Below are 22,579 nucleotides of genomic sequence, written 5' to 3'. Positions count from 1 at the left end.
CCCATAGTATGTGGAGGAATGGGGAGATCACAGAACCCCTGGTGGGGGGAAAATGGGGTACCCTGGTATGGGTGGAAAGAGAAATGTGAGGCATAAGGGGACAAAGGGGACATGGAGGAAAGTGGGGGATGGGGACACACACATAGCCCCTGGCATGAGGGAGTCTCTGAAATACAAGAGGATGGGGAGGTGGCACACAGGCAGATTGTGGGGAAATGAAGGAATGCAAAGAACCCTGGTCTGTGCAGTGGGCTCAGCCTACAGAAGCTACAAATGTGTGACCTCAGTTATTATTATTAAGAGTGACCTACAGACCCTAAAAAGCAACAGAGGGTCCTGTGGCACCTTTGAGACTAACAGAAGTATTGGGAGCATAAGCTTTCGTGGGTAAGAACCTCACTGCATCTGAAGAAGTGAGGTTCTTACCCACGAAAGCTTATGCTCCCAATACTTCTGTTAGTCTCAAAGGTGCCACAGGACCCTCTGTTGCTTTTTACAGATTCAGACTAACACGGCTACCCCTCTGATACTCTACAGACCCTAACGGAGCCTGGAGTCCCATCGTATTAGGCACTGTACATACACACATTCTGTACCCTACAGAGTGCACAGTCTAAATAGACAAAGGATGGGAGGAAGGAACTATTCTTCTGCCCAATTTACAGAAGGGGAACTGAGGCACCCAGTGACTTGCCCAAAGGTAGAGCCCTGCGTGGATACAAAATTTGTATCCGCATACGATCTGCAAGCATGGTCTGTGGCTTCCTGCAGATTTGCAGGGCTCTACCCAAAGTCACCCAGGAAGTCTGTGACAGAGCCAGGAACTGAGTCCCAATCTCCTGAGTGCCAAACCAGTGCCGTAACACCACCATCCTTCCCCGTTTCCCAGTTACGCCCCTGTCTGCCCGCTTGGGGTGTGTATTACACTGGTTTTGCACACCCGAATGGCTGCCAGTTACACACACCACTCCACCGCTGCTCACATCACCATGCACTTTTGCCCACTATAGGAATTTGCCTGGTCAGCTATCAGTTGCCTCCGCTGGCTAATTGGTGCTGTCTCTGCGGGCAAGAGCTTGCCCTGCAGAAATCCTTAGCACACCTCTTCCTTATTGCCACGTCTTACAGCTGCCATGATAGTGCTACTGCCACATGATCTATCCCGGGCATGTTCCCTGCTGAATGCACAACAGCAGCAGCGTTTTGAATGAAACGCTCTTCTTTCCAGCTGGGGAGAATCCCCCCCAGAGCAAAGCAGCCCAAGTGATCATGACGCTTTTCCTTTCTCCGTGCAACACGATCCCACCGCCTGCAAACAAACATCCGTGAGGACAGCTGGAGCCAACCCCTCCTCCCTCGAATGTGCATAGTCCTACGTCGCCTGCCTGGCACCATTCCGGGTGCAGCCCCTGCGCGGGCTACCTCGGAGGCAGGGGTGGGTGGGACTTGCACGCCTCAGATCCGCCTAGCTAAAATGCATCTGAAATGCCTCTGATTAAAGTGTGGGGTGGAAGAAGAGGGAAGGGAAGGGAGAGCCCCCCCCCCCCCTTTGCATGGCTTTACATGCAGCAATACCATGCTAGAGGTCTCCACCGAGCTGCAGAAACAGGAACTAGCTGCCTAGGAAGGTTCCTCTTTCTTTTGTGCATCACTCCGATATCCCGGTGCAAAAAAAAAAACACCCACCACCCCTGCAGTCTCCAGGCTCCTAGTTAATCCATACAAAACCGCCCCTCCAGCCAGTCGGACTGGGAGCAGAAGGAAGGAAAGGGACGCCTGCCACGTCTCAAACCCCCTTCCCTCCCCGCCCCTTCGTCTCCCCCTCACAAGGGCAGATGGATGATGGAGACGGACAGAGAAGGTGATGCAAGAGCAGGGAGCGCGTTTGGAGCCTGGTACCAGCTGTAGCAGCTCAGTCCACAGGACAGCTGCATTGTCAGCGGGCAATACTGGCCAATCTCAGCCCTGCAGCCTGGCCCCCGGTCCCTACCCGCATCCGCGAGCAGAGCTTTGAGCCACGGGAGTGGATCCCCCCCACCCGCGTTAGTCCTTAACCACCCCTGCTCTCGCTGCAGCAGTAGCCCCCTGCACGCTCCCAGCCTCTCGTGGGTTTACGGCAGGAGGGTTTTTTTGTTTGGTTTTTTTAATGCTGCGTGTCCTTCTGGGCTGCGGGTGCTAAATGCTGAGCGCTGACAGGATGGAGGAGTTTCCAAGTGAGGAAGAGGAGCCCTGGTACGACCAGCAGGACCTGGAGCAGGGTAAGGAATGGTTTGAACCCACATCCGAGCCAGGGGGAGGACCTTTGGGAAGTGCAGAGTGCAGACATGCTGCAGGGGGGATAGTGAAGGGGGAAGCAAATCCTCTTTCTAGGAGGAAAATACTCTGTTCCCTACCACCCACACACCCCTCCTTATTTTCAAATCCCATCAACTCTGGTGCCTGTAAGATACCAGCATCTGGATGGAAATCTAAATGCAACCATCACAGGTATTTAATAGTGCATGGGAAGAGCCACGGTAAACTTCAAACCCTGGATATAGGGAGAGAGTCAAATACTGCTCCTTAGAGACTAACAAATTTATTTGAGCATAAGCTTTCGTGGGCTACAGCCCACTTCTTCGTATGCATCCGAAGAAGTGGGCTGTAGCCCACGAAAGCTTATGCTCAAATAAATTTGTTAGTCTCTAAGGTGCCACAAGTACTCCTGTTCTTTTTACGGATACAGACTAACACGGCTGCTCCTCTGAAATACTGCTCCGTTACACCGATGTCAATCTGGTGGAACTCCATGCACTTCAGTAGAGTTATACTGGTGTCAGATTGGCAAGGGCAGAATCCAGGCCAGAAAGTTAAAAAACCTAGATAGACTGTTTAATCTTTAGATAGATTAGATTAAATTAGAGAGAGTCAGGAGAGGCAGTTCAACCAAAAATCAGAAATGACTTATCCCAAATTGAGGACATATAGCAAATTTTCGAAAAGCTCCTGCAAGATTTAGGAGCCTACATGCAATAGGACTTAGGCTCCTTAGCCCTGTAGGCCCTTTGGAAGATTTTACCCATCTGCCTCGAAAGCAGCAAAGAACTGGGGAGGGGGTGAAATAGCAAAAGTTTAAAAAAAAATCTGACTATTCACTTGTGAAGTTTTGTTTTAAAGCAACAGTCTGTGTTCATAATTCCACCTGAACATTTGCATTTGTTCCATACAGTGTTCATCCTAAAGACTGGGGAGGGGGGTGGTTCGTGGCATTGTGTGTTTGGTGGTGGTGGTTGTTGTTTTTGCTTATCTTCATATTTTGAGTCAAACTTCAGTAAATAAATGACTGCAAAAACTGCTCTCCCATTTCAGACCAGAGGCCCATGAACTAACTTAACTGGCTGTCTCTGCTCAATGAAAATCAATGACACTAAACTAAGGTCACCAGTGTGATTTTTTGTGTGTGTTATATGCAAAGATTGGGGTTTTTAACAGTCAACTGTAAATAAATAGTTGATAAGGTTGTCCAGCTGCATGTGTATTGCTAGTCAGCCATAACCACAGTAGATGGTGTTGTGATCTAAAGTTTTCACAACTTCAGCTGAAGGGAAGGGGCTGAGGAATTAACAATGAAGACAGAGCCCTTCCAGTCAATTTCCAACTCTGCTTTCTCAGCTGCTGGAAGAGAAATATTGCTGGATAGCAGAACCTGTTTCACAAGATATGATGCCTGAACTAAACTGGGACCTGGGTGGCCCAGACTAGTCAACTGAATAAATATTATGGGTTCTTGAATATCCAGGATTCACTTCGTTGGGGGCTTCTTCCCATAGCTCCTAAGGGACTTAGGCCCTGCTATGGAACAGAGATGCAAACCAAAAAAACAAAAATTAATGTAGGAAACTTGGAACAATGAGGGGCTTGTTTATTTTAGCCTTGTAACGGCCTCCGTTTCATGAGTCAGCATTTCTAATGTAAAATATTTACAACACTAAAAGTATCTTAAAACCAGGTCAGATTCACATCTCCATCACTCTGGTGTAAATCCAGAGTAACTCCACTGATTCCAGACTTACACCCACATAACTGAGATCAGAATCCAGCCCTCAGTTTTTAGGGGATGGAAGAAAACAATGTTCATTTAAAGGGTTTGCAGTCTCCTATGCAAGTGGGGGCTATATACAAATATTTGTATCTAAGCTAACTCTGAAAGGGAGTCACAGAAGCCCTTAATTGAAATCAATGAAATGGTACTGCAGGGTAATTACAACAGTAATTAATCTGCATGATGCACAAAGCTCTTCAATAAGGACACTGCTATTACAGCATTTTTGTTACAGCCTAATAATGTATGGTCAAATCTTCAATGACAACACGCCGGTCATGGTGCTGTTAGTTCTTAGGAGGTGGCAGAGTGGAGGGGGAATAACTCAAGACGGAGTGAGATTATTAGGCGTTATGCATTACTAAGAGGATCAGAATGCCAGCGGCCCATGGGTCACAGAGAAAAGGCAGTGCTTGGCAGACAATGAGATGATAAAAGGATATGCTACAAGACCATTTATTTGGGCAAGGGCTGGGAGGGCGAAAGGCAAACTAGTACCAGGAGAGTGGAGGCGGTTTGGATGAATCCGTTGGTTGCTGGGACTTTATCATGATTTAGCAGTGTCATCAAATATTTATTATATTTATGCCCAAAACTGTTTGCTAAGCAATGAGCAGCTTAACTGGGAGCTCTGTGATGCTTATGTTTATTAACTACTTGGGTACCGGTAAGGGTGTAGCGTAAATCACAACTCCAGCGCTACTCCAAGCACCTGCTTTTTTCCCAATATGCCCTATGGAGCCCTCAGCACTTTAAAAATGTTGCTGAAATCATCTATTTTTTAAGAGAAAATAAAACCCCAATCATTTTCTTTCTGAAGCACCCTCGTAATTGCTAATTATCCACCAAGCGCCATGAGGGTGCTAACGTATAAGAAGATTCAGTCTCTACCCCTAAGGAGCTTGTAGTATGTGTGTCGTTCATACACAGACAAAACAGTTCTGATGCATGATTTAGCTGATTTCACTGCAGAATGGTCTAAGCGGCTGTACTAAGGTCACCATCTCCCCTAGAGGTGTAGATTCAAATTCCAGCCCTGAAATCTGACAGCTGGTAAAGTCCAGCACCAGCAGGGAGATGGACCAGAGGATCTAATTGGACTGTTTCACGCCTATGATTTGTCTCTGGAGATGCCTGTGTGGTTTAAAAAAAAAAAAAAAAAGGCTATTCTGCTACAATTTAAACGACGCTACTGATTTCTGGGTTGTGCCTCTCCAATTCCACCAATGCTTCCTTCCACGTTGTCTTAACTCAAACGACATTCCATAGGAGGATACATGCAGTATGAGCTCAGTTTAGCTACAGCATCATTTTCCATCGGCTGGGGAAAGGTATATTGGGGCAGGTGGCTTGTGACTTTAAGAAAGGAATAAAATAGGAGTGTATTGACAGTAAAGTCACAGACAGAGGGGACAATGAGCCTTTCCCTAGCAGCTGGGAAAGGATGATGTGGTTAAAGAGACCTCATGCTCCATGGAAGGTCCGTGCTGAGAGAGCGCCAGAGAGTGAGGATGAGCTGGAATTAGAAAACCCAACCTGGAGAGAATAAGGGACACCTTTTCCATTCATTAAAATAGCATTTGCACTAAAAACAAACAAACGCATTCAAAGTAAATTGCACTTGGATTCTAACTAAGTGGACACCGAATCCAACAGCTCTTTCTACTCCTCTCCCAGGGTTCCTTCATCTTCCTTCTATGGACCTCCCAAACAAGTCCTCCTCTCTGTCATCCCTCTCCCTAGTCCTCAGAGTCCTGCATCTCCCCCAATGGACTCCTTGGTCATTCGCTCAGATCTCCAGCCAAAAAGCACACAGTGCAGCTCAAGAAGAAGGCTGCAAAGGTGACATTTGCACTCCCCTGATCCTGGGCCAGATCCCCCTACTGTCAATCAGAACAGCCTGGAAGCTGCTCTAAGTTATACCAGCTGCTAACAGTTTCAAGGGGCTAACACAGCAATAGAGGGGGTTGAGAGAAGTTGAAGGAAGCCCTGGTCATAATCCCTTTCCCTCAGACACATCTTCATGCTGGCAGCAGGGAGGGGGGTAGAATAGAAACCACTAAGCGAGATCTCTGCCACTCCACATCCCCCTACATTAGTGCGATCCTCTCATGGCCAGGTTTGCAGACTATGCCATTCTGCACCAGTAGTGTGGTGCAAAGCAGCCTCACCACAGTGCAGAATCTGGGCCTTGCAGCTTCAACATCCCTGAGATCTCCAGGCCTAAGTATCCTGCCTTATTCCTCCCCTGGACATTTGTATTGCTTATTACATTACATACACCTCTACCCTGATATAACGCGACCCGATATAACACGAATTCGGATATAACGCGGTAAAGCAACGCTCCGAGGGGGCGGGGCTGTGCACTCCGGCGGATCAAACCAAGTTCGATATAATGCGGTTTCACCTATAACGCAGTAAGATTTTTTGGCTCCCAAGGACAGCGTTATATCAAGATAGAGGTGTACTCAGAATGAAAATGACACAAGGTGCTGAGCACTCACAGCTCCCGTTGACTTACAGGGTTGAAGGTGAAGTCACAAGTGTTCAGCACCTCTAAAAATCAGGCCCTATATTTTGCCATGGACCCAAAAACATGTGGGATGTGTAGTAGGATTAGAGTCTGCATTAACTAACAACCACAGCGCCTTGTGTGCCTAGGAGACTCAACCCCCAGTTTTCTATCAGTCTACATTAAAACATGGTGGTCCATAAAGCTGCAACTACCACTCCAGGAACGAACTAATCACTGCACTGGGATGCCCAGGACATCCCAAGTTCCATCCCTCCTGATGCAACAACCCGGGCTGCACAGCTTTGGAGAGAAGTCACAAGCATCACCTGATCTCCTGGATTGCAGTGGTTGTTTCCTCCAAAGCTGCACAGTTGGAAGGACCCAGGATCTCTCTTATTTATTTATAAGTGTGACATTGAATGTGTCTTTGGGTAATGGAAAGTTTTCAGTGACTAATTGCTGAGCCACTTGAAAAATCAGATGCTTAAAACAACAAGCACAGCACAGCAGACCGGATGGCCAGATAAGATGTGGAAAAGGGAGCATATTTAGCTCTGCATCCCAGCTGGGGAAGAATTGAGATTCTCCGAATCTGAAAAGTTCCCTGTATAAAAATCCCCAAATCAGCTGTAAAAGGCAGGGCAGTGGGGTGTAGGAGGACCCCACGTAGAATCTGTTTAGGAATCTCCTTTCATAATCCCACGTAGACGCTCCTTTCAACACCATCTGCTAAAATTCAGGCACATATTTCCAGATGTGGGAGGCAGGAATTAGAAGAGAGGAAAACCAGATGGATTCTCTGCGTCTCCAGCCCAGCTGACCAGAGGTATTTCTCCTTGGCTAAGCTGTGCCTGGAGGATTTGCTGTATGAATCCTAAAGGACATTCCAGCCATAGCAGACCACATTATTACTGGGTCTAGGAAAGTCAGAGCCTAAGAGCAACTGACCATTTAGAAACAGCCCAGTCAGTCTGATGTACCATTCTCCCATGGACACGACTTCGGTTCTTCATACTTTTCCTCAGTACCAGACAGAGTTGGCTGGTGACAGGGAGACGGATTTTATCCAGTGTGGCAGACTGAGGGGGAACCACTCAGAGCGAGAAGGCAAAAGGCCCAATCTTGCTCCCACTAAGGCGACGGGAGCTTCCAGGTTGACTTTCCACATGAGGTGGCGGGGATCAGGCTCTAAGTTAGAAACAAGGCAACCCAGCCCAGAAAAACTAGTTCTAATTACAATATTTAATTAATATTTAACAAATATTAGTGTTAAGATGGGGACTCAATCCTGCTAAGTGCTGAGTTCTCATCAGTGATCAGACCCTTTGCATATAATAGGACAGTTCTGCTTAACATGTTCTGCTGTGCACACCTTGCTTGCACACTTTCAGAGGCCACCAGCCTCCATTGCTACCAGAGTTTTAAATGAGGAGGGGAAGGGGGAAGCAAGCTCCCCCAACTCCCTTTGGAAGCCCCTAAGCATACATTTCTTTCTGACCAGTGGGACTTAATGCAGCTTTGTGACCGCAAGGAATGCATCTTTCTGCTAGAGCTGCGCTGCCCTTTAGACACACTCAGAAAATCTACACAGCTCAGGGCTTTAAGGCGACGTGCAGTAGCAATACGCAGTCTCTTCTCAAACCCAAGCAACCTGCCGGGCTTAGCTGCAGAAGCTGGTGTTATATTTGCTCTTTCATCCGTGCACCCCATTGCCTGGAAAATGTTCTGAAGGAGAAAGAGCGCAGGGCCTCAAAGTTCTGATCCTTGCACCTAGTGCAACTGTTTGTTTGTTTGTTTTTTTAAGTGAATTTAGTTTTTGTAAAAGGTGCTGGACGATAGCCCTAGAGACTGAATTCCTCTGTGTTATCTAAGAAATAGGTCAGATCCCCTAATGGTATAAATCAGCAAACTTCCACTGACTTCAGTGAAGCTGTATCGATTTGCACCAGTCAGGGATCTCATCTGCAGGGTACAGGATGGCCACTAACAGTGCAAGCTTCCCCTCTACAGCCCTGGTAACATGCCCCGTCCTAGGAGTGAGAGGGTTCAGTCTCCAGGCCCATTCAGTCATCTCTGACCTCTCTCTGCCAGTTATGGCAATATTGTTATCGTAGGTGTCATGTGGTGCTGTTACACATAGTCTTCCAAGTTCTTTTTCTAAGTATGCAAGCAAATGTTCAGTCCTGGGAAGACATGCTTGGTTGTTGTTAGCTTGAAGTTATTCAAGGGTCTCTGTAGAGGCAGTGGTCCTTGGAGGTAGAGCTTGTGCAAGCAACAGTGGAATTTGCTCTCTGCCTTGGGCTCTGGTTAGAGTTAGTTCTTGAGGCAGAGCTGCTCCCTCGGCATTGGTGTTGGGCAGAGACTCCTGAAAGAAGGTATTGCCTGCATGTTGTTTGTGTCAACCTCTGTTCCAGGACTGGGAAGCCAAACAGCAAGTCCCAGACATCTGCCACCACAAGGGACAATAATATTGGAAGAAGGGGGAACAGTCTTTTTCCTTATGTAGATGCTTGTCTCACGGTTACAGAGCTAGCTGCACTTCTACAGTCTCAGTGCACCCCTTCAGGTTTCTGGCCTTGTGCTTTCATCGCTCTTAGGGTGAAATCCCATGATCCTCCTGCTCCTAGATTGGGTCCTTAACTACTGTAACGCATGTACCAATCAGGATTACTCAACACGTGACTGGACTTGGGCGCCTCTGGTTCTTCCTCTTAGGAGCTGTGACCAACAGTGAATACAGAGACCCAAAACAGCACTCTCAAAACGAAGTATTGTTTAATCTTAACTGTAGAAACACAGCACAACATAAGGGGAAAGGATTTTTAAAGCAACTAAAGATCTTCACACAGCTCTCTTACCTGGAGTCTTAGGTAGGCTAAACTTTTCCCAGGTTTCTGTTTGAGAACCACTCGTCATCAGCAACCATCCCCTTCCTGATTGAGAACTTTTTACCCCAAACAGTCCTTTGTCCCAATTTTCCGGGGCTTGGATCCTACAATCAGGGACCCCTTGCCCACACCCTTGATGAACTGGTCCACTGAGCTCAGCAGGGTGTCAAAGGTGACACTTCAAAATGGCTGGCTCTAGCAATGTGGGGGGGAGGGAGAGAGGGAAATGGGTGGCTATCTAAAGCCATCCTCCTCTTTCCTGCATATGTGCAGCCAACCTCTTCTTGAATTAACCCCTTGTATTCACACTATAACCCCTTCTTACAACAGTCAGACTTGACCCGAGGAAGAGCTCTGTGTAGCTTAAAAGCTTGTCTGTCTCACCAACGGATGTTGGTCCAATAAAAGCTACGACCTCCCCCTCCTTGTCTCCCAATATCCTGGGACCAACACAGCTACAACAAGACTGCATACAACAGTCCGACAAACGTATACAATTCATACATTATTACAGGCAGCTCGTCCACCAAGAACTGGACTGAGATCACTAATTAATTTCATGTAGGTCACTCAATCGCCTCCAGCTGATAATGACTTGCTGATACTAATTGCTAGGCTGTTTTTGAACTAACAATCTAAAGCAGTGGATTTCAACCTGTGGTTGGAGGCCATAGACTATGTCTAAGGGGTCTCCGAAAGGTTGTCGTTATCACAGAACAGTTGTTTTCAACCTCTGGTCTACAGACCTCAGGGGGAGGGGAAAGGTGGGGTCCACAGACTATGTCTAAGATTTCCAAAGGTGTATGTACCTCCATTCAAAATTGTTTAGAGGTCCACAAATAAAAAAAGGCTGAAAAGCATTGATCTAGAGGGAAATGGCTTTATAGCCTATTCCCTACCCTGGAACAACTTATGCTAGAAGGATTGTGCATGGCCTGAGTTGAGAGGCACAGATTCAACTGTGAGTAAGGGACCCTCAAGCCCAGCCAAAAGAGCGGAGATTCTGGCCATATACCCCCTGTATCATCTTTTCCTCTACTGGCCACTGACTGTAGCTTTGGACTAATGGGACTTCTAGACATTGAATATGTGGCTGTGAAAAGACAGAGAACAAAGGAAATAAATGACAGGCAAGAATGTGGTGAGGATGTGTGTACTGTTTCTTTAAAACTAAAGCAAGAAGCCAGGCAGGAGGGGTACTAGGGGAAATTATAGGCAGATGCTCTCTGGTGTAGCAGAGAGAGAAGGTAAGGTAGGGATAATTCTGTTTTCCTTATTCTTCTGTTTAAGTTCTTTGTTCGGTGCTAAAAGAAAGCGACTCTTTCTATACACCGTCGTCATATGGCAGAGCACACGGGGCAATCAGAGGCAGAAGTGTTGGTAGGTAGGTGGCTTCCAAGCTTGCCACATCTGAAAGACTGCTGCTGGAATAGCATGGATATCAGCGTGGTAACTCATCAAGAGGCCAGCCACTAACTGCTCTGCATCCATTGTCCCCTCCCGCAAGAATGCTGCTCAGAGGCATGGAGCCAACTCTTGCTGATGAAATGGAAGGCAAAGACAATAGGGCTGGTGGCGATGGCCCGGGAGAGCCGGAAGAACTGAAAGACATCAAATCAATGTAATAAGAAGTAGAAGGGAAGGAAGAATGTACAAGACACTTGCATAGACAGCCAGAGGCACGAGCACAACATTAGGGGCATTAATCTCTTAAAACCGGTGCAGCTCCATTGGCTTCCTGACTTACACCAGCGTAAAGGAGAGGAGAATCAGACTGTCACCGGGTGGCTGGCCCCAGTAAATGAAGCCGGTCCAGCTCCCCTGTGCCAGAGCAGGTGGTTCCATTAGACCAGTTAAGAGGGTGGGGCAGCACTTGGGGGCGCCAGAAGGTCAGGGAATCAGAGCAGACTGGTTCAGTCAGGAAGGGCAGGTGAGAGCTGCCAGAGAGCAGGGGAGTGTAGGAGTCCCAGAGGGAGGCATAAAGTGGTTTCTGGCTGGCGTCCCCAAGCCCAGGGCTGGAGAGGGCGAAAGGCAGGGGAGCAGCAGAGGTGCTTACCCTCCATCATCTCTGGGGATGGACAGCTGGACCCATAGGAACGATGAGAGGGCCGGCCGGGGGGGGGGGTGAGGGATACTCCCCTGGAAAGGATGCTCCCAGCAAAGCGGTTGTGGGGGTTCCCACTGGGAAGAGCAGGGTTATGCTCCAGTTTGAAGGGCTGGGGGGGGGGGCTGGGCTGGTCCAGGGACAGGAAAAGACAGACAGAGTTGGGGCTGTGCTGGGGAGCAGTGGTGTGGTGAGGGACAACAGGGCTGTATTTGATGCTGGGGAATACTGGATGTGGCTGAAGGGCTTTTGTTATGATTTATATGCACAGGGGCCATTTCCCCTAAGAAACACTGTCGGACTGTTTTTGGGGACACTAAGGCAGGTGCACTTGTCACATGGCAGCTTGCCACAGGAAAATGCTCCAGGCCAGGCCACCTTCCGACATGGACCCTTAGTAGTTTACACGGAGGTGCTTCTCCCTGAAGAATTTGTCAACCGGAGGCAAATCTTATCAGCTGATCTGGCTAGGGAAGCTGCTTCTCCTTTCACTGTAGAGCTGCCTGGAGGAGGACACTGCCCAGGAAAGTTTCAGCATCCTCTTATCTCCCGGGCAGCTGAGACTTTTTATTTCTTTATGAACCGTTTATGATAGGTGCCCGATAACGGAGAGTCAAAGTGACCAATCACTGAGCCACTTTGAAACCACTGTGCCTAAAAGACAAACACAGGCGAGAGGCTGCGACAAAGCAGCTGTTTAGACAGGAGGTGGAGAATGGCACGGAAAGGCACTGCTCCCATTGGAATCAGTGCCAAAACACAGGGTGCCTTCTGCAGGAGCAGGATTAGGCCCACTGGGTTTATATACGTGTGTGTACACAGGCACTCAAAGCGAGAGAGAAAATCCTTGTGATAGGTTAGTGTTCCAAAGTGACCCCTGCCAGGAAAGGCTACCTGTGACCATTCAGAGGGGAATTTCTCCATGGGGTAGAAGAGAAGAAAGAGAAGCTAATGGAGGGAAAAAAGAAGCTCTTTCTCTTATCCATTAGCAAAAGGAGAGAGATGGGGAAGAAGGAAGGAATATAAAGAAGGAGGGTTAGATTGCAAGAGAGAGTGAGCAACAGATGCTGGAAAAGTTGGAGGGGGCAGATTCACTCAAGCTGCCACAGTGAGGTGCAAATTATACTTCCCTGGGCCAGCCTTGCCCCTGTGCCCGGGGAAGGTCGGTTGGGGTTTTCCACTGGGTGGAGGATAGCAGCTTAGGGTCTGTCTGCACTACACGCACTACAGCAGCACAGCAACAGAAGGGGTTTTCCCATTGCTGTCGTAAATCCACCCTGGGGGCATAGGCCAGCTTACCGATGTCTCCCAGGATGGTGAACTGTTCACAGCCCTGAGCGAAGGAGCTAGGACAACCCAAGTTTTAGATGTAGGCCAGGCCTTAGTTTGTGGCTGGGGCTTCACTGTAGCCTGTCACACACAGGCTCTGAAGCACCTGGCATTGGCCACTGTTGGAAGACAGGATATTGGGCTAGATGGACCATTGGTCTGACCCAGCATGGCCGTTCTTATATTCAGCCCCCTGCCCCAGCTGCCCAAGCCATGCTCCAGCCCCAGCCAACTGCTCACTGTGTGGGCTGCACTGGCTCCCACTCCTGGCAAAGGGGAGGTTGCAGCAGGTATGCACCACCACCACCTCTCCCTCCACAGATTTTCCACTGCCAACAGCCTCTGCCATAGAAGCTGGGGGATAGCGGAATCCAACTCAGAGGCTACACAACAGGGTATTGGGGAGGCAAGCAAGTGAGGCCAAGAAAGGACAAAGAAAAGGAATGACAAAAGAAAAAGTCCCAGCAAATCTCATGAGCTCAGCAATGACATCCATATGCATCACGGTTGTTCCTGATCATTATAACCCATTTGAGATGAAGGAGGGAAATCAGGGGGAGCTGGCTCTGCCTCTGGTGGATTTAATGACTAGAGCGGGTCAGGACACTTCCATTTTGCAGAGACTTATCAGTTCCTACGAGGTTTTGGTTGGTGGGGGGAGGAGGAAGACTGTGCACACATGCATGCAGCCGGGTAGATACGGTGATCTGGGATGAAAAACTCTGCTCTAAGTCAGGCAGAGCAAGGACTTCATCCTGGATCTGATACACCACAGGCCAGGTGACTGACTGACAGACAGACACACACACACACCTTCCCAAATCAAACAGCCCTGGGTTTGATCAAAAAAACCCCAGACATTTCATTTTTGCAGACACCAAAGGTTTTGGTGTCATTCCAACGCAAAACTAAACCAAATCTCAAAACCTCAAACGTTGCCATGGAACAGAACGTCAAGCCATGCCCCTCTCTCCTGGCACTACTCCACCTGTCCCTGCCATCCCTGCCTCAGTTATTTTGGCTTTGAAATGTGTCACACTGCACCACACATTACACCTATTTAAGAAGCAATTCCCCAGGGAGAGCGCACCTGAATCACCCTCCCCCTACAAGAGCTTTATCCACCCCAGTACACACACTGCAGATTATTCAGCATCTTGCAGATTTCCATCAGCTGGAGCTTGGTCTCGCTGTACTCTGGGGAGTTCCATTGTTAAGGTTTCTTGAGAGCTCTAAGCTCTTAATGTACAGACTCACTGCATTGCCTGTGGTGGAGCAGCGACCGTGGTAATACAATATGCAAAGCCTCACTGGAGCTGATCCTCATTGCAATGGGCCCCGAATGCACCAACCCCCATTAAAATCACTGGGGCAGATCTCCAGTTGCTGTAAATCAGGGTAATTCTACTTATTTAGATTTAAAATGATAAAGACGCTTCTCCAAGGCTCTTGGTGCCCAAACCTTGTACTTACTGTATAATTAACAATTCAATTCAATCTCAGCGGCATTCAAATCATCTGTGCCAACTACCATCTTCAGCAACTAGGTTGCAGACCCTCAGCCTTCTCCAGAGATGTTCTCAAGCAGATGCCTTTTACAGCGTGCCTGGAAAAAAAAAATCACCAACTTTGGCCTATTTCAGACCGAGGTGGGGAGCAAATTCCAGAGTCCCAGAGCCCTCCCTGCCAGATGTTCCCTCTCCCTTCTAGCAAGAGGATCCAACTCAGGCGCTCTAGTTGACTGTAGCTGTGGCCGCATGGCACAGGGAGAAAGCCGATACCAGGTCATAGGGCCTTACGCTCCACCTGGAGACCAAGGAGTGCACTTAAATCAGTGGAGCGACACCAGTTTACACCAGCTGAGGAGCTGGCCCTTTGATCCCGGTTGTCAATGGTTAGACTTCAGCATAATTCCATGATGGATGAATCTGGCTCATTACAACAAGCAGCAGAGGGTCCGTGTGTGTGTGTGGGGGGAGGGGGGGTTTAAAGCTGCCAAGCACCTGCTCCTCCCTTTGGCTTCCATTAGAATTGCAGGTGACTAGCCCCGCTGCTTGTGCAGGGGCTGCTTTTTGTACCCTAAATAGCTCAATTATCTAAATGTAAAGAGAGAAAAAAAAATCAGAACTACCTGCTCCGTATGACAGGATCATATCCGCCTGCGTAAGGCCATGTTAATAAGGAGCCCTGCACAGTTAAAAGGATCACAATTCTAGCAGCAGGGAGCAGGCAAAACAAACATCAGACCCCCAAATCCCCCAAACAAACCAATGTCTTGTCAGATGGTGAAGGAAAATGCCCCTCGGGGTTGGCCTCTGCACCGGAGTCCGTGTCCCACAGACTCAGCCCAGAGGGTGGGGGGCAACAGTGACATTAAGTCACCCTTGTGCCCTCTCTCTCAGGGGTTGCGCTATGCAGGCTGGTGCAGCAGCCAGTGTAAAGCAGAGCGGCCAAGAGATGTTCGATTCTATTTCATGGCAACCCTTATATGCTGGCGATGAATGTGTCTTTGGCTATGCCCGGATCCCTGGCAGAAAGAGCCACCTGGGAATGCCCCAGACATACAGTCTGATCCACCATCCATCGAAGTCAGTGGAAAGACTCCCACTGCCTGCAGGAGGCTCGCTGGGGGTTTTCCCCATGAGGCATAAGGACAGCAGAATACCCCCACACTGCCCTCTCTTTCAGATCCCAGGGTAGGGGTACCCTAAGCACGTGACTAGAGCTGTCCTGCGCTGCTGAAATACCCTTGGAGTAGTTTTAACTTATCCCGGAGACTGGAATGTTCCCCAGCTGCCTCCTGAATCCCAGGGGGTGCAGACTCAAAAGGCAGCAGTGAGCTACCTCTTTTCTGCCCTGAGTTCAGCTTAGCGGCCCCTCAGAATCAGAGCCCTTCTCCCCTGCCCAGTCCCTCCACTCATCTAGCCCTGGCCTTCTCTCTGCCACTCCACACAACCTGATCCTTGTTAGTGCCAGAGCGTCTCTGCACCCCTCAGCATCTGCAATAAGCTTCCTGCATCTCCCAACCCCAGAGCAAAGCACACCTTCCCTCCCGGGGCTCTTATATCTGCATAATAGCCTCGGCTACCAATGCCTATTTAACTCTGTAGCTGTATCCTAGGTCTCTGGTAGGGGCCAAAGGAGGCCCTGCAGAATGAAGCTGTGCTGGGTGAACCGCAGTGGCCATGTCAGAGCCCATTACCGAGGGCAAGAGAGCCTTACGCCTTGTCTACACTACACAGTTTTGTCAACCAAAGTCAGCTTTTGTCTGAAATGCTCCTCCCGCCGATGTAACTCCCCTGCTATGCCGACATAAGAGCACCTCAACGAGAGGCACTGGGCTGATGTTGGTGTAGTTAGGGTGGGTTCTTCACATTGGCTGTTGGCTGTTATTCTTGACGGCTCCAGCCAACTCCAGGGCTGCTGCCTGGTCTCTGCTCCAAGCCAGGTTGCCACCCAGGCTCCAGGTTTAGGCTGCTGCCCAGGCTCCCCAGTCAGAGCCCAGGCCAGATAGCAAGTGTGAAAAATCGGGGTGGAAGGGGGGGGGTAATAGGAACCCGTATAAAAAAGAGCCCCAAATATTGGGACTGTCCCTATAAAATCAGGACATCTGGTTATCCTAGAGCCCTGCCGCCCTTGAGGTTCTAACTCCCTGCTGGGAGCCAAGCAGCTGACTGGACTCCCGGTGCGGATCTCCCCGCCAAAGGCAAGCAGCCCTGGGCCGCTTCCCCTCCACTCCTGGCTGGGAGCACTAAGGTGAGAAGCCTGGGGGGCAGCTGGGCTCCTGGCGGGGAAGTGCATGGAGCTGAGAGCCCTGGCTCTGAGTCCTCACACTGCCCCTCTTCAGTCGGTGGAAGCGCTCCTGGTGAGGACGCACACCTCCGACGGAGGGTAACATGGACATCGGCCGCTGCGGTAATTAATGCGGTGGCTGTAAGTCGGCCTAGCACAGGTCGACTTATCTTTGTAGTGTAGACATAGCCTTAGTTTGTATCTGGATTGTTGCACCATAATTCACACTTGCTGAAGGGGTGAGTTGTCTCGCACTCTGTGTGCAGAAGGGGAGTGGAGGTAGGTTTCAGTAGAACAGCTAAATCAAGGAGATGGACACAACTACATCCTTGTGTAACACTCTAACCACCCCCTGAATGATCTGTGGGCAAAAATAAAACAGGCAGCAGTTTCCAAGGTCTCAGCAGCTAAGAAAAAAGGAATGGGGCATCGGAGTCCTGCTGAGCAGGAGTCAAGCTTGGCCATAGGTCCTGCTGGGACCCATGTGAAGTAAGATATTAGGGAGCTGCCTCCAGCTCCCTGGCTGCCCACGCACATCCATGTGCCCACAACAGCTCTTGGTGGGAGGGAAGAGCCAATCAAGAGACCAAGTGAAGTGGGTGAGAGGAGACCCAGATCTGAGAAGAACTACAGACGAGGCAATACGGTCAATGGCACTGCGGCTGGTGGGCTGCATTTGTGTTGGGTCCCTGGATGGTGGAGGACTGTAGGGTTGAGTCAGGTTACAAGTACCAGAGCAGATGATCCTCCTCTTTCCTGCCTTGCATCTCTTGGCCCTTTACCCACTCTCTTTCAAAAAAAATGGGTGTGTGGGGGGAAGAGACGACAGTTTTCTGCCTCTGAGCTGTAGAATCTCTTTACACCTCTCCCCAGACACTGCCTGTTTTCTAGTTCAATTATTGCTGACAGGGTCCTTTAAATTATGATGCAGGATCCTGTGTGGCCTAATCCACTTAACTCAACCCCAGCTGATTAAATTGGATGCCATATGGTGGGAAAGAGCTGATGTAATCCCGCACAGAGGGGGAGTCTCTTGCCTCATTACCCGGAGCGCAGCGTGGATGCCCCTCTTCAGGTTTCTCTGTGCTGGGGGTGCCTTCCTTGCCAACCAGATCGGGCTGGATAGGAGGAGATTTGCAACATGTCTATGATTGGCAAAAATACATGATCTGGGGAGGGATAGGGGATTGTCAATGGAAAATGCGGTTAACCACAGCCCAAGCAGCTGAAGGCGAAGCAATTCTCTCCAGCCCAGCTGGAGTCTAATATACCATTCCGCCGTCTCTGTCAGGCTTTCGGTCCCCTGAGAGCACTTTGGAAATTGGGGGCTGTTCCATGGCTAAAGGAAGGTGAAGGTCGTCTACGTACCAGTAGTTGTGCCGATATATTGATTACGTTCATTCCAGTGATTGCAGCTCTCAGACCTGGTCACTCTGATAGTCATTAAAAGGTCAGATCTCAGATTAACCCCCACAGGACAATCCATGGCTGGAGAGCAGATTTGCAGGGAAAAGGGAGAAGGATGCGACTGCCAGCCAACCAGTACAGGACAAGATCCAGAGAGCTAGCCCTGTCTATAATTTGAGGTTTCCCAGCACAACCAGCCAAGGTGCATTGCCATTTGCCACATACACAAACACTCTTCCCACATAGGCTCCATTTTGCAGATGGGGAATCTGAGAGGTTAAGTGACTTTCCCTAAATCATATGGTAAATCAGTGGCAGAGGTGGGAATACAACCCAGGAGTCCTGACTCCCAGGCCATGTCTTCACTACAAAATTATGTCCACCTAACTTACGTCGGTACACAGCCACTGCAGTTATTAAATCACTTGTGTATGCACACACTTGGCTCCTTGTTTGGAAGTGTGCGTCCCTCACCAAGAGCGCTGCTATCGATTGTATTGTCAGGGTGGGGCATTGTGGGATGGCTCCGGAAAGCCAGCAACAGTCAACATAAGCAACGCAGTGTCTACTAGGGTGACCAGATGTCCCGATTTTATAGGGACAGTCCCGATTTTGGGGTCTTTTTCTTATATATGCTCCTATTACCCTCCATCCCCGGTCCCCATTTTTCACGTTTGCTGTCTGGTCACCCTAGTGTCTACACTGACACGGCGTCGACTTAATTACATTGATCGTGACTCTACACCACTCAGGGAGGTGGGCGTTACTAAATCGGTGTAGAGAGGCACTTACGTCAATGGGAGCCAAGTTTAAGTGAAGACAGTTTCACAACGCATGGCAGCTTACATTGACCTAACCACATAGTGTGGACCAGACCTCCGCCCCCTGCTCTAACAATTAAATACCTCCTAATCGACTGCCAAGTCAAATTAACCTCTGGAAGAAGCTGCAAATGCTTTAGGCCACAGCATAGCTATCCTGAAATTCATCCTACATTTGGTTATTTAAGGGCCAGAGTGGGTGTTGTAATGTACTGGGGAAATATAAGTGTATCGGGCCCAGTTTCCCATATTCACAGCAGTATTGCCAAGCCCAAGCATTCTAAAATCATGAGCCCCTTCAAAAAAAGGAGACTTTAAAAATCAGGGCTTTGGAACTGGGCTCCGGCTCCAGAGCAAGCTCCAAGCAAAAACCTGCAGCCCCACTGCTCCGGAGCTGCTCCGCGCTCCAGCTCTGGGCTCTGCTCCAAAGCCCTGTTAAAAATAATAAAACTGTGAAGTTCATCTTATTTACTTTCTGGTGCTGGAGCCTGTAGGGTCTACATTTTCAAGGTTTTCTCTTCAACCATGAGGGTTAGCAATTCACTTTTTTTTAAAATGAAAGCTGAGAGTCTCACATAATCACATGACTCCAGGAGCTGGGGCTTTCAGAAAAACACCAATTATTGTGAGACTCACAGAAATATTGTGAGAGTTGGCAACACTGCGTTACCAGGCTGAAAGGCAAAGGGCTTGTTTTTATTTACCACGGGAAGGCTGCAGGGGCAGGGGGAAGAACAGCGAGCATGTGAGTGATTTGGAGACATTGCAGAGTTACTAGCCTATTTGGGGAACTCAGCAGATGCCAGTGAGTAAACTTACTGCCCTGATTGTAGCATATTAGACGCAGCCCCGCCAGCACAAGATCTAAACCCCATGGAAGCTGGGTGCAGTTCCATAAGAGCTAATCATAGGGAAGGCATTTGGAACAGGAACTCGCTAATTCCATTGTGAAAGCTGAGGCGGGGGGGGGGGGGGAAGGACTAGAGGGGCTCCGGTCTCTCCCTCCTACCATAGTAACAGACTCCAGCAGTGATCGCCCAGAGGGACTGCTCATTAAAGCGCTGTGACAGCAAGCAGAGAGGGTGGGATTCAATTAGCACCTCAGTGCCAGCACTGTCCCTTCTGCATCCCGCCAGGGAGGGATAATTGGGACAGCTACCCCTGCTGCTCTCCCAGTGACTAGGAGAGAGAGGCTCGCCTGGAAAGACAGGCAGACTCAGGAGCTAGCCAAGTGTCTGAATCACATGCCTGGAGGATGAAGAACTTGAGAACCAGTTAAGTGGCCAAATGCCAATTTGCCCTCCAGGCAGCCACTCCACACCGCTGCCTCCGATGCCCACAGACAGACATAAGGTGCCATGACGGCCAATGACAGAGACAGCTGTGCGGAGGCTACTGGAAGAGACCGCGCTGTCTCCCCCAGGCTGCAGGCAGCTTTTATTACTCATGTCACTATTCGTGGGCAAGGGATGCTGGGGGAGGGCTAGCCACTGCCTTAAGTGGAGAAAAAATATTTACTGAGGATCCCCGCCCCCCACCAAGGACTTCCAGGTGCTTTACACACTATGGGTTCAACCCTAAGAGGTGCTGAGCACCCCAACTCTCATTGACCTCAACAGTGAGAGTGGAAGGCACTCAACATCTTGCGAGATCAGCCCTTGCGGGCTCCTTCCGCCATCCTGAGCCCTGCTACAGTCCTATTAGGGCACAAAGAGGCCATCTAGCTGGCTTAAATAGCCAACTGGGGAGTCCCTTGATGTATGGGGACTCCAGGAGTGGCATAAAACCTGTATCGCTGGCAGGACACAACCCTCTTGCATCAGGAATTGCATTGAGGAGGCGTGGCCAGAGTCCCCTGTGCTCCAGTTCTCCCCAGCCATTGCAAGTAGGACGTAGTTTAGAACAGCCTCAAGGTTGCCCTATATTACATCAGGGGCTGAGCTGGCCCCTTTGCAATTGGGTGAAGCAGAGGATTGAGCCCTCATTGAGGACTCTAGGACTGGCCCCTGTATACATACAGCCGCCTGAAATGCGGCCAACATTTGGAAAATGGAGAACAGCAGACAACCAACCAACAGTGTATGGCACCACGGTGGGGAGGAGCAAAATCGTGGTCTCAGGAGGTACCCAGGCAAACCACAACTATTACCAGAAGTGCCCTAATGTCCAGGCAAAGATGACAGAAACTTGGTTTTCAAGGTCTCGTCTGAACAGCCCACACCTCAGCAGCTCTACCCAGATGCCCTGCTGGTATTCAGACCTCTGGTTCCAGGGAGCCCCAGTCTCAGCAATTTGTCCCTTTTACTTTTCAGACCTGCACTTGGCAGCCGAACTGGGGAAGACGTTGCTGGAGCGTAATAAGGAGCTGGAGGATTCGCTGCAACAGATGTACGCAACCAATGAGGAGCAAGTGCAGGAGATAGAGGTACAGATACTGCCGAAGCCCAGGATAACTCCCTGCTGCTGCTGCCGCCGCCATCTGAGGGGCTTGGCTGTGAGAAAGCGGGGAACATTTTAGCCACCTCACCGCAGCCAATGGGCCCTGCTAGGCTGTTAAGAGAGTGGAGGGATGTGCTGAGGGGGGAGGGGAGTTAAAACCACATATGGAAGGGACTGAACCAGTGGTGGATTAAGTCCTAATACAGCAGATCAGCCAGTCTGGGCTCCACGCTTGGAGGGTCCCTCTGCCCCCCCAATTGGGAGCCTCTGTTTTGGTTGGCTCTAGGTCGTGTTCAGCCTTATTCTGTCCCTAAACCAGACCCCAAACCGACTTCTGTTCAGAATGTTATAGAAAGGGTGCGATCATTCTAGTGCCTGCCTGCCTGATTCCAGTTCTTAGTGACCGTGATTAGCAGCCATCTGAGCATGGAGCCTCATGGTGCTACTCACTGCACTAATGCAGAATAAGAGACTGCTCCTGCCCCAAAGACAAGACAGATGCAGGGCGGGGGAAAGGGAGAGGACACACAAGAGCGAACAATGCAATGGCTGCAAATCTCACGCTGTGGGAAAATAAATGAATAGATTCCACAGTCCCTCATCCCACCCCACAGGTGGAGAGGAAGCATTTTAATAGCAGCACATCACTGGTCTTTGGCCAGCAGGGGTCATTGCAGACACTCAGAGAAAAGCGGTTGGGAGGCTGGGGAAGAATGAAGGTAATGTGGTTCCTTTAGGCAGATGAACCAAAAGCATGAACTTCCCTGGAAGTCAGTGGACAGTGAGTGATCTCAGTATCTTGCACGATCGAGTCCCCTGATGACAAAGTGAAAAGGGAAGTGGGTGGTTCAGGGATGGGCTTTGTGCACAAGCACAGGTCTTGGATCGCCTCACATTTCATGGACTCCTGAATTTTTTTGCAGTACCTGACGAAACAGCTGGAGATGTTGCGCCAGATGAACGAACAGCACGCTAAGGTCTATGAGCAGCTGGACCTCACAGCACGGGACCTGGAGCTGGCTAATCAGAAGCTTGTGTTGGAGAGCAAGACGTCCCAGCAGAAGATACAATGGTAATGCTCCCTACTGCTTGTGTTGGATTCCTTAGGTCAGCGATCTGATTGGTAACCAGGGGACCAGGGTGTGGTAAAGTGCTTTGCCTTGTAGGGCAGATGACTGGCAGTCCTGAACAAGAACAGAT

The 22,579-nt window shown here is 49.6% G+C and overlaps 1 protein-coding gene and 1 long non-coding RNA gene across 3 annotated transcripts in view; one reads left to right on the top strand and one right to left on the bottom strand.

The window, feature by feature from the left end:
* The first annotated feature begins 1,295 nt into the window (after positions 1-1,295).
* Positions 1,296-22,579, top strand: part of CDR2L (cerebellar degeneration related protein 2 like) — a 30,124-nt gene continuing 8,840 nt past the window's right edge. Inside the window, exons 1-3 of one of the 2 annotated variants that reach the window (XM_024101774.3) lie at positions 1,296-2,258; positions 21,253-21,365; positions 22,303-22,451. In XM_024101774.3, coding sequence (XP_023957542.1) covers positions 2,180-2,258; positions 21,253-21,365; positions 22,303-22,451 — 341 coding nt within the window. In that variant the 5' untranslated portion in view covers positions 1,296-2,179. The remainder of the gene's footprint in view (positions 2,259-21,252; positions 21,366-22,302; positions 22,452-22,579) is intronic. The other variant, XM_005297456.5, reaches the window with a different exon arrangement.
* The window catches only part of LOC101954194 (uncharacterized), a 31,307-nt gene continuing 12,831 nt past the window's right edge, over positions 4,104-22,579 (bottom strand). The window contains exons 2-3 of the long non-coding RNA XR_006172380.2: positions 14,394-14,526; positions 4,104-11,088 (exon numbers count right to left, since the gene is read on the bottom strand). This is a non-coding gene — a long non-coding RNA (uncharacterized LOC101954194). The remainder of the gene's footprint in view (positions 11,089-14,393; positions 14,527-22,579) is intronic.

This window comes from Chrysemys picta, chromosome 12 (genome assembly GCF_011386835.1).
Source record: "Chrysemys picta bellii isolate R12L10 chromosome 12, ASM1138683v2, whole genome shotgun sequence".
In the NCBI taxonomy this organism is placed as follows: domain Eukaryota; kingdom Metazoa; phylum Chordata; order Testudines; family Emydidae; genus Chrysemys; species Chrysemys picta.
The sequence above is the reverse complement of the archived record's forward strand: the minus strand, read 5'-3'. Positions and strand labels throughout refer to the sequence as shown.